Source organism: Notolabrus celidotus, chromosome 10 (genome assembly GCF_009762535.1).
Source record: "Notolabrus celidotus isolate fNotCel1 chromosome 10, fNotCel1.pri, whole genome shotgun sequence".
Lineage (NCBI taxonomy): Eukaryota > Metazoa > Chordata > Actinopteri > Labriformes > Labridae > Notolabrus > Notolabrus celidotus.
Window position 1 is genome coordinate 28,986,786 of NC_048281.1, and position 12,317 is coordinate 28,999,102.

The 12,317-nt window shown below is 37.9% G+C and overlaps 1 protein-coding gene across 2 annotated transcripts in view; it reads left to right on the top strand.

Moving 5' to 3' along the window:
- The first annotated feature begins 1,415 nt into the window (after positions 1 to 1,415).
- Positions 1,416 to 12,317, top strand: part of sestd1 (SEC14 and spectrin domains 1) — a 32,374-nt gene continuing 21,472 nt past the window's right edge. For both annotated transcript variants that reach the window (XM_034693821.1, XM_034693822.1), the window contains exons 1-5: positions 1,416 to 1,694; positions 7,905 to 7,974; positions 8,095 to 8,203; positions 10,551 to 10,641; positions 10,753 to 10,866. In XM_034693821.1, the coding sequence (XP_034549712.1) occupies positions 7,905 to 7,974; positions 8,095 to 8,203; positions 10,551 to 10,641; positions 10,753 to 10,866 (384 nt within the window). In that variant the 5' untranslated portion in view covers positions 1,416 to 1,694. The remainder of the gene's footprint in view (positions 1,695 to 7,904; positions 7,975 to 8,094; positions 8,204 to 10,550; positions 10,642 to 10,752; positions 10,867 to 12,317) is intronic.

Sequence of the window (12,317 nt, forward strand, 5' to 3'; positions counted from 1 at the left end):
AGGGTAAGATTACCCAAAACTGAAAAAAGAATTGTACATTTCAGAATTATATGAAAATGCCTTTTTTTCAGGGAACGAGAAATGGGTTGCTGTTCTGCAGCAATTGAGGTTAGTCAAGCCTTGAAAGTTGGTGCTACCAATTCTTACAGGTGTCCCAACTGTCCTTGATTACTTCCAACTCCCTCTGTCTGCATAAAAGTAGTGTTGGAACACACTGTGGTACCGTACCCTCGTGAGCAATATTTGAACAGTCTTGTACTCCAGAAAGTAATGTGTTGCTTAATAAATGGTAAGAAAAGTGTGCCAAAGGTGGCTACTTCGATGAGTCAAAAGTTTAGACTAAATTTTGGTTTATGAATTGATTCCATTATTTCTTTTTGCAGTTAAATTGTTTATTTGTTCGATGTTTTCATTGCAGAGCACAATAAGACATTGAACTGCATAATATTCAATAAAAAAGTGGAAAAATTGGGGTGTTCTAAAACTTTTGACCGGTAGTGTATATTTTTTTGCAATACACTGAAAAGCAACCTTTATTTTTGCCTTTGACATACTAGGGTCTTAGTTTTACCTTTATGGTTTACAAATGCTTTTAAATTGGAATTGGCCGCAACTGAGTAATATTCAAAAATGTTTTTATGCTATATGAAAGAGGTGGAGATAAAAATTAGGATTTAATTCTTCTAAAAAGTAAGAATTTCAAGGTTTAGTATGGTTTCTATTGTGATACAGATGTTGCCTAATCAGGCAGACATTTCTGGAGATAGCAAAATTAAGGTGTTGGCCCAATGCTAACACGTAAAATTCTTAAACTAGCCTAATTGGGAGATTTTTGACCAAACTTTATTAGAATTTCAGAAACAATAAGTAAATTCATACAAAAGATGAAATATACCATTAAAAATACACTACCACTCAAAAGTTTGGACACACCTTCTCATTCAACGTTTTTTTTATTTATTTTAATTATTTTCAACATTGTAGATTAATACTGAAGACATCAAAACTATGAAAAACTATGGTTTTGCCATAATCTGGATCTGATTCAGGATGGGGTGGGTGGGATAGGGTTGGGCATGGAAGGGGAATGGCAACCTTAAATACTGCAGCAGCTGTTCTATGTTTTGGGGTTTTCTGTATGTGTTTACCAGCAATGTATGCTGCAAGAAAAATGTAACATTATTAAATCTATGGAAAACTCAATAAAAAAAGATAAAAAAGAAAGAGAAGGTGTGTCCAAACTTTTGACTGGTAGTGGATAATCAAAGAAGACAAAATGTTACACGACTGTATATCAAGTGTAGCCTTATAAAATACCTGTCCAAATCACAAAACTCATTGGAAGAGTTGTAAATACCATAAATGCCATTTGGGGCTTTTATTTGGAATGTGGTTTTACCGGAAGTGGTATTCATTAATTCGGCTTCACTGAGGCTGCGCAGAGCAGCGAGGTCCAACGCCTGCTGCTGCTGCTGCTGTGTCCCTGTACTGTTGTTCAAAAGGAGCGGATAACAAACTGAGATGCCTCGTGATTTTTAATGGGAAACAGATCAAACATCTGCCGGTAAACCATCCCGATAGGAGGAAGAGGAGGAGAGGAAGAGCTGCAGCGGAGAAGGAGGGACAGAGGAGAAAAAGAAGAGGACAGGGAGGAAAAAATCGGGACAGTATAATGCTGCAGCTTTGAGTGAAAGGTAAGAAAATCTCCCTCATCAATACTTCTGACTGATCGGTTTGAAGGAGTCGATACTAAGGGGCTCTAGGCGGAGGTGAGGGAGGGTAGGAACCGCAGCCGCCGCAGCCCGCAGCTGCTGAATGTAGGTCATTGTGTCTGTGGGCCGGGCCGAACCAAGCCGAGACTAACCGAGCCGAGCCGGGCCGTCCTGCAGCTGCAGCCAGGGCCGCAGGCAGGCTGAGGAGGAAGAGGAGGAGGAGGTGGATGAAGATGAAACCTTGCGGCAGGACTGACTGACTGACTGATACTGCAGTAACAGACTTAATAATAACCCCCTCTATAAGACCACTACCTGTCTGCTGTACTGATATCAAACACGAGGCCTGTTGGTTTCATTACAACATTTAACAACTGCATGAAGTTTAATTGATGCTTTCTTTCTAATGTTGTTTAGAAAACACAGGAACATTTTTAAAAAGCCCCAAAAACACTTTTTTTTTGTGATTTGAGAATCTCTCAAAACCTGAAACATTTGCAGGAGTGCACGTGCAGCAGCTCAAAATAAACTTTAGAAGAATCAGAATCAGAATCAGCTGATTATTGGCCAGGTATGCTTGAACACACAAGGGATTTGTCTTTGGTAAACTGTGCTCTCTTTGCACAAAGGCGTAAGAATAATGAATAAAAATAAAAGTATAATAAGAATAACATCAACTATAAACACAAAGAATAACAAATAGGCATGACTAATATGTACAGGTTAAAAACAATATATGATAACAGTGCAGTGGTGAGTAGTGCAAAGATGCTGATGTGAACGTGAGTTAGTTTTTACATTAAAAATCTATATGTAGGTGAAAGTTAAATAATAAAATAAATATATGTGAATTCTGCTTGGAGAATTTTTGCATTGTATATCTACATGATTACTTACCTCAAACAAGTTCAACTTTACTTTCCTAACTTACTCAGCTTCATCAGGACTATGTTATAGATTTGACTGAAGACATATCAATATAGACCAAAATATGACATCAGACACCTTCTGACTTTCCAACTCACTTTTAACTTTAGAAGAAAGTTAAACATGATCATAAAGGGTTTGACTTTTGCATTTGAATGAACTAAAACTAGGTGAATTTAGTGGTTTAATGTTGGGCGACATGAATTAGAAACTGAATGGGTAAACATTTTCAGTTACCAAATTATAATGAAAGAGGGAAATGATACAAACATGAAGGCCAAGGACTTATCTCAGAGTCAAAGCTTAGATAAAGAGATTTGTGCCAAATTGTAATAAATCTACAGTTTCAAATCATAAGCTCATCATACAAAAGTGTGTCAGAGTAATGTTGAACTTGTCAACCTAAAAAGTAACCTGGTAGGAACATACAGTCTATGGAGACAGAATAAAACTATCATGAGAGTTAGTATCTGATTTCTCCTACAGTCAAACTAAAGCTGCATCTAACTTCATTATTTATCTTCAATTAATCTACAGACTGTTTCACTAACAAGTTAAACTCTACTTTCCTAACTTACTCAGCTTCATCAGGATCTTGTTGGCTATAGATTTGACTGGAGACATAATGATATGGACCAAAATGTGACATCAGACACCTTCTGACATTCAAACTCACTTTTAACTTTAAAGGAGAGTTAAACATGATCATAAAGGGTTTGACTTTTGCATTTGAATGAACTAAAACTGGGCGAATTTATTGGTTTAATTGCTCTTAAAGCTCCTGTGAGGAGTTTTTAAGAGGTTTTGAAACAGGCTGAATTTAATACTGCTGCCTCTTTCTGACCTAAAAAAGCAAACAAGAGAATCAACAAAGATACAGGCTATTTCTGTATAGTTATTTTTAATGCATAAAACTTCTGGAAGGGGGTATGTGTCAGAGGTCATGGGTCAGCTGCTGATTCAGCTTTTAATTGAAACATATTCTACACTCTAAAGTTTCTTGATGAGTGACACATCTGATTTTCAAAAGGGAGCAGGATGACATTTTTTGGCAAGAAACATTAATTCAACTTGTGCAAGACAAAATGAGGAAAGTGTGTTTTGTCCACAGGGGGTCGCTAAAATCTACATAAACCAAAAGTTCCTCACAGGAGCTTTAATTAGAAACTGAATGGGTTAACATTTAGGGGGAGGCAATGTGTGAAAATGACTGAGTACTGGGATGAGGTGTGGAAAGGAATGATAGCAATTTATTATTTTTTTGAACGTTTTTATTAGACTCAGCCAACATCACAAAACAACAATGCAGCCATCAGACTCAGAGACAAAAAGATTTAAACAAGATTTTTGAAAACACCTAGGCCATAGAAAGTAAAGATATAAATAAATAGATTTAAATTAAAAAATAAGTGAATACAAACATACATAATAATAATAATAATATTAAGATTGTAATAATGCTCCTACTGCTTGGAATAAACTCCAGAAGGACTTGAATCTGTCGGATCTCATCTCTCTGGACACCTTTAAGTCTATCTTAAATGAAAGAAAGACCCCAGAACTGTGCCTGTGTTTTTAAATGCTGTTTTATATTCACAAACTGCACTTTACTTGAAAATAAGTTGCACTTTTTAAATTATTATTGTTTGCTTCTACATACTGTCTGCATATATGTTCCATGTTGTTGAGTTGTGCCATTTATTCTGACGTGTGCTGCTGACCTCTTGGCCAGGTCGCCCTTGAAAATTAGGTCTTGATCTCAATGGGACATATCTGGTTAAATAAAGGTTAAAACAAAATAAAATAATAATAATAATAATAATAACACCAAATTAAAAAATATTAATACTAGTAATAATAAAAATAATATAAATAATTGTATAAATACTAATTAGGACAATAATAATAATAACAACAATAATAACAAAAAAATCCTCACAGTAAACTTCAAAGAAAATAAATCAATTAAATAATAATAATTATGTATATCCCAAATCAGCCCATCAAAGAATTAGCCAAAAAGAAATGAAGCAACCACTACAGGCGCCCACCTTATCTGGAAAAGATCAGTTTTTAACTGTAATCTTGCAGTTATATTCTCCATATAAAAAAATGTCCTTCAACTTGTTCTTCCAATATGTGACTGTTGAATGATAGCAATTTTAGGTTATGAACTTCCTAAGATGTGTGAAGTGCTGTATCTGGGAAATTTAACACAGGAAAATATACAAAGCAAAGACAGGTACCTGGTTGGAATACTATTGCTGGAATCAACCAAAGCTATAACAAGACAGTGGTGTAAGGAGGACCCCCCCCAAATCAGAGAAACTGGTTGGACATTGTGGAAAAACTACACAACACACAATTTAAGACTTCAACAATCTGCCTGCCAAGGAAAAATTAAAAGTGGACTGACATTATAACCCATCGAAAAGTCTGAAGAGAGAGGGCTGACGCTTGTTAACTGACACCAAAATTTGTATAATGTGTTCATTTTGTTGTAACCTCATCAAGAAAAGCAAATAAAACACAAGTTAAAAAAAACAATGAAAGGGGGAAATGATACAAACATGAATGCCGTGGACTTAACTCAGATTCAAAGCTTAGATAAAGAGATTTGCACCAAATTGTAATAAATCTACAGTTTAAAATCATAAGCTCATCATACAAAAAGTGTGTCAGAGTATTGTTGAACTTGTCAACCTAAAAAGTAACATGTTAGGACCATGCAGTAGACAGACTATCAAGATTTAGTATCTAATTTCTTCTACAAACTAAAGCTGATCTAACATAATTATTCGTCCTCAATTAATCTATTTACTGTTTCACTAAAATCCATTCAGAGAAATATAAGCTGCTGATTTATGATGATTTCATGCTGAAAGCTTTACTGCACTAACACATTAATGAAGCTGACAGCAAAGCACAGACAGATCTGAATTTGCTGGGAGAACTGCCAGCTGAGCGTAAATCCTTATGGAAAATCCCTATGCTGCTGTCTGAATTATATTCCTATAGTGCTTAAGCAGGGATTTGTCCTGTTTTTATGCTGCTACGGTGTGAAGATGTAGGAGTTGACTTTATCTTTTGTAATGTGGCTGTCACCTTCCTGTATTACCTCAATCAGTCAATCAATACATGTAGATTCATGCCTTAATAACTTGTTCTTTCTGTGTTAGTCTTCTAGCCTAATAAGGTAGTGTCAGTGGGCCAGTGTCTGGGGCTGTAGTCTCGTTGTAGCTGTGGGCTAGTGTGGAAGCCCCTGGGCTACTAACCCCTTAAACTGTAGATTGATGTCTGTGTCTCTGGAGGTCTGTGTCTGAGCTGGTAGACTCTGTGGACTCGTGCCAAAAGGATGACTTGGATCTGAGTTTCTGGAGTAGCATTTTGCACCTATGGGCTAGTGTCTGGGCATGTTGGCTGCCTTCTCTGTGTTGGCTACTGTTTGAGAGTGTACACTAGTGTGTGAGCCAGAACAGTAGTCTGCACACGTGGACCAGGGATCTAGTCTTATGCGAATTATTGAGGTCAGGGTTTGAACTTGTGGGCTAGTGTCTGGGGATTTTGGCTACTCTCTGTCTGATATAGTTCAGTGTTGCTGTTTGAGGTTTAGGGTTTGGAGCTGAAGCTTGAGGATACTGTCTATACCTGACAGAGAGGGTCAGCTACAGTCTGAACCTCCAGGGTAATATTTAAACCTGTGTCAGACTGTTTGGGGTTACAGACAAATGTTTGACAAGGTGGACTTACTGATGTGGATTGGACTTAGACTTGGATTTGAGGCTGTTGACTGGAGTCAGATATGTAGGATGCTGTAAGTACCTTCAGACGGTCTGAACCTGTTGACTACATGCAGTGGACTAATAAAGCTGTGGACTTGTGTTTTAACTTGAAATCTAATGTTTGAATCTTTGGGCAAGTGTCTCAACTAGTGGACTAATATCTGATCCTGTGGATTAGTGTCTGAACATCTTGGCAAGTGTCTGAGTGTGTGGACAAAAGTCTGGCTTTGTGGGATAGTGCCTTGGTCTGTCCATTTAGGTGTAAACTTCATAACCTGCATCTTAAGTTTAGGACTCAAATTGATCCTATGGGCTAATATCCTGAGAGTCAGTCCCTGAGTATTTGGGCTAGTGTCTGCACTTGTGGACTAGTGTGTAATATTTTGGACCAGTGTCTGGGCTAGTGTCTCAACCTGTAGTTGTCTAGTGTCTTGGTCGATGTATTGAGTGTGTCCAAATCTGATAGCCAGTGTCTTAACTTGTGGACTAGTGTTTGATCCTGTTGGCTAGTGTAAGAGTTTGAGGGCTGAATCTTAGCATTTTGGCCAGTCTGAGGGTATGAGCCAGCTTCTGAGCCTGTGGCTAGTGTCTTAGTATTTTGGCTTGTAGTAGGCTGGTCTCTTAGCTGTCGACTAGTATCTGAGATTGTGGACTACTGTCAAAACCTGATAACCAGTGGTTCAATTTGTTGACTAGTTTTTGAACTTGTGGGCTAGTATCTTAACATTGGGTGAGTATGTGGGCTAGTTTCTGCTCCTGTGTTCTTGTTTTTGAACCTGTGATCCAGAGTCCAAACCTCTAACTAGCCTCTGAACTTGTGGACTGATGTTTGAAGATAGGGACTAATGTTTAGCTAGTGTGTGCACCAGTGGACTAAAGCCTGTGTGGGTTGTTTTCTGAACCCCTGGACTGGAGTCTGAACCTGGTAGCTTGTGTCTGAACCTGTGAATTAATGTTTGAATTTGAAGACCAGTGTCTTGATGTTAGGACCAGTGTCATAGGAAGTAGGCTATGCTTGTTTCTAAATCCATGCATGGACCAGTTTCAATCCTGCAAGGTAGTTTCTAAACTATGAACTGGTATCTGAGATCATGGACTATTATGCTGGATTGTGGACTAGTTGGTCAGTGTCTGAACCTCTAGAGTGTCTTCTAAATCTTTGGATAGTGTCTAAACATGATGGCAAGTGTCTGAGACTTTGGGACCAGAGACTGTGGACCTGAACCTTTGTGCAAGGGTCTGAAATTGTGCATTAGTGTCTTAATGCCAGCACTACAGTCCAAACAGGGGCGAGTATCTGAGCCCAGGACTAGCGTCAGAGCTAGTGGATGAGCATTTGGGCTAGTGACCTCAAATTCAGAGGTGTCTGAGGCTACCCCTGTCTGAACTTGTGGGCTATATTCTGGATCTGTGGATGATTTAAGAATGATCTAAATATGGATACAATTTTTATAAGTGTTGTGTGTACATATTGTGTTCACAGATGTCCAACGTTAACATGGAAGCGACCACCATCCTCCCAGTTCTCAAGAAGAAGCTGGCTTTTCTGTCAGGTGAGACACACACACACACTAAAACCATGATCCATGTCTGCCCTTAGCCTGAGGACTCTTCTGTATAATCTCCCTCTATGTGCAGTTTTTCAATCATGTCTCCTCTCTGTCTCTCTTTAGGGGGTAAAGACCGGCGTAGTGGTCTGATCCTGACCATCCCTCTCAGTTCAGATCAGACCAGCATGGAGGAGCTCAGTGCCACACTGGACTACCTGCTCAGCATCCCCAGGTACAAACACACATGCAGCAGTGACACTGTGGTATGTGTCTGTGAGCCGTAATGTTAACAAAAAGGCTGCTCCTTTTTTAACACCTTATGACATGTTTAGAGTGGACTTGGCGCTGAAGATCTGCAGGATCTGTACTTTGTATCTTGGTGAGGATCCAGCATGTTCAGCTGCATTACTGCAGCAGGCTTAGAAGATGATTCCAGACGTGTACAACTCTAGTCTTACAGTTTTGGCTCAAATATGAGACAACCCAGACTACAAGACGATCCTTCCCCGTCCAGCAGCTATTCCAGGATACAAACAAGAAATCCCCCCATGATACTTCTGGTGGAGTTTTCTTGTCCTTAAAGACTTGTCTTCCTCACTCACGCATGATATAAATCATATATTTTGTGGTGTGCTCTCTTAGTCGAGTGCTTTCCCCCGTCTCCTGTCAGGCTCTTGGACGTGGTCGGAATGATTCATGTTGTTTTCTGACAGCAGTAATTGTTGGCAGCGTGACAGATGATCCAGTCGCTGTTTTGAAACTGCAGTAAAGATGTCAGCAGCTGCTTTCAGCTCTCTATCACTCATCAGGGTTTTATTTTCTCCAAGATGCCTTTCACAATCTGTTTCAGATACCTGCGGGTTAAAGAGGACGTGATTAGACAGAGGCGCAAAAAAACATGAACAAACAGCCAAAATACTAAAATCTGTGTGTAATGCTTTCTGTTCATAAACTGGATTTGATGCAGTGAAAACATAAATGTCTCAATCAAGAGAAGACAGAAACAGTACTTGAGCCTGTAACGATTTTCAAGTGTTTTTTTGTCTGTTTTGAATCTAACACTGTGTAAAGTAAACACTAAGACCCAAGAGCATAGCAGCAATGTGGTGGGTGCAATGTTGTCATGAATTATAGAGATGACATAAAAAAAAAAAACTACAGCACAGAAACAGAAGCTGTAAACCTGCCAGCTGTTAGAGTTTAGAGTCTGTTTATGTTCAGAGCTCTTCAGCAGGCAATGAAACAGAATATTTGAAAGCCAATTTCGGATTTGGGAACCATTCTTTGAGTCTGATGCCCGTTTTTGAAGAAGTTGGAGTGTACAGACCAAAAATAAATTTGTATTCGGACCAAAAAAAGTTGATTTCAAGCTGTAACTCAAAAAATTGAGGATTTCATTAACCTGAAGTAAGACCCCGAAACCATACTCATATTCATCATATTTATTTTAGATACTCACTCAAATGTATCATTAGCCAGTGGTTGTGTGGAATAGAATCTAAACAGGACCAGACAAAAATCAATCCAGAGATAATTGTATTGATTTTAAAATGATTTATTTATACAGCTAAAAAGTGGTCCCTCAACTTGAACTCAAAGTTAAAAAATAAACAGATGCAAACAATAATCTAAAATAGTAAGACACACCATGGCGAGGCTCAATCTAAAGATAAACAGCAAGCTAAGCTTTTGACATAAGATATCCATGCAATAACATACCTATCTATTTATTAGATAGAAGTGTACATTGTGTGTATACATCTGTAATAGTTGCCATATTTTATTTATTTTATTTTATTATATTCTATTTTATTCTATTCTATTTCATTCTATTCTACTATATTTTATTTTATTTATTTTATTTATTTTATTTATTTTATTTATTTTATTTATTTTATTCTATTCTATTTTATTCTATTCTATTTTGTTCTATTCTATTTTATTCTATTCTATTCTATTTTATTTTATTCTATTTTATTCTATTTTATTCTATTTTATTTTATTCTATTTTATTCTATTCTATTCTATTCTATTTTACCTTTATCATTGCTATTATTATTGTTATTATATTTTTTAACTATGTTAGTACATTGTTGTGTTCCCCTGTCCCATGTTGTAAGCTGCTGTAACAAAAGAATTTCCCCCAATGTGGGACCAATAAAGTATATCTTATCTTATCTTATCTTATCTTAGAAAAGGATCCCAGACTTTTTGAAAGATGTGAGCTTTACCTCTAAGGGTCAGCCTAATCTTGTCAAGTTTGAGAAAATAAAGCACACTCTTAATCCAGCTGGAATGGGTAGGTGGGACAGAGGACTTCCAATTCAACAATATCAACCTTCTGGCCAACAGAGTCGGCCAGAGTAAAGTAAAGGCTAACATGTCCTTCTTGGCTGGAGAAATGTTAGATAGAGGAGGAGACACACCAAACAAAACAGTACAAGCATCAGGGGATCCAGCTTAGAAGAAAAACAGCAAATATTCAGACATGAATGCATCACTCTGACTTGTCTGAAGCAGCCCTTAACATTAAAAATGTGATGGTCCAATGTCTGAATAGTATCCCTTCCTCTTCACAGTGAGAAGTGTAAGGCTCGAGGTTTCACTGTCATCGTGGACGGAAGAAAGTCTCAGTGGAACATTGTGAAGACTGTGGTGCTCATGTTGCAGGTACAAACATGTAATCTTGGTCTCTCTAATGACACACATTACTGCGTTACCTGGTCACCGTGTTTAAAAAGCAGAGGATGCTGATGATGCTGTTTGCTGTCGCTGTTTCAGAATGTGATTCCAGCAGAGGTGTCGCTGGTCTGCGTGGTGAAGCCCGATGAATTCTGGGATAAAAAGGTCACACACTTCTGCTTCTGGAAGGAGAAAGACCGCCTGGGCTTCGAGGTGAGTCTTTTGACTTGGTAACTGCTGCGCTTGAGGCCAAGGTGGAAAAACCGGGCGTCACAGAAAGGAGCAGGGGCGAGTTTGAACAACCTGGTTTTCATTAGAATTTTCATATAACCTCCGTGTTTTCTATTTCTGCTCTCAACAAGAACAGCTTGTTCCAAAACATGCACAAACACAGACGCTGTCTTAGATTGTGTTGGTGTTTTATATAAGACAAAAAGAAAGTGAGCTGGATTATTCTTCCCTCCAGCATCACCCACTGTCCTGGGTGCTGCTGGAAACCTGAGCCAGGAATGAAGGAGTGTGTGTGTGTGTCAGTGCATTGTGTATGCGTGTGATTTTTGGCCAGCCCCATTCTCTATTATAACAGATGGTTTTACCGGCAGAGATCAGTAGTCACTGTGACCCAGATTTCAGGAGCCATGTTGGCTCTACAATTGTTGCCTTGGTAACGGGAGCAAGTTGGTGGGTCTGTTGAAAGTTGCTGCGGAAGATAATCCGATCACCGTCCATGTTAAGACGACTTTTGTTGGTTAAAATGGAGTTACGATGACGTGCTGGTGGGAAAACTGTCCTTGGTGGTGCGTTTAAGAACCCTCGGACATTTAAGCGTTGGTCCCTGAGTAGGGTTGCAAAGGGGTGGAACATCTGGTAGATTTGGGAAGTTAAGCAGGGGAATTTTGGAAATATTCCAAATTGGAAATTATGGGAATTTATGGGAATTAACTGGGAATTTAATGGAAAGGTATCATATCCAAGCATAAATATTTGTTTTATTATAAGCAGACATCCATCCAAAATAATATAATCAAAACAGATTTATTTACAAGTAGAACTTTGAATATTGAGTTAACCCTCCTGTTATGTTGCGGGTCAAATTGAACCATTTAAGAAGTTCAAAAATATTTTTAAATTTTTTTTAAAAGTATTATTTCGCATTTCTAATGTCACAGTGGATAAAAGTCCAGTGGCATTCAGAGGTTCCTTCCATCTTAGGTAATATATGCCTTCCAAACCAGCTAAATACAGCATAAAAACCTGAGCAGCATGTGAGTGAAGAGGTGTCCCATGTTAATTTATCAACATCACTACATACAAAATAAATACATTCAAAATGTAAAATAAAAAAAACAAAAATCTAAGTCATGTAAAACTATTGTATTCATATTTAGGTATTTCCAATGTACATTAAAAAAAATTTTAACATGAATTTTCATTAAAAACGAGTGAGTCATCCTCATTGAACCATGATCTGTGAGGATTAAAGAACACCAATGGACCAAATATTTATTAAATGGTTAAATGGAGTTAATAATGAGATTTAAAAAATGTTTATTGGGATTTTTTGGGGGTTCTGACACTTTTGGATAATTAAATATGCCCCAGGTCAAGTTGACCCAGGAACATTATTGCTGTCCCTAAGAAACGAACACAACAGGAGGGTTAAG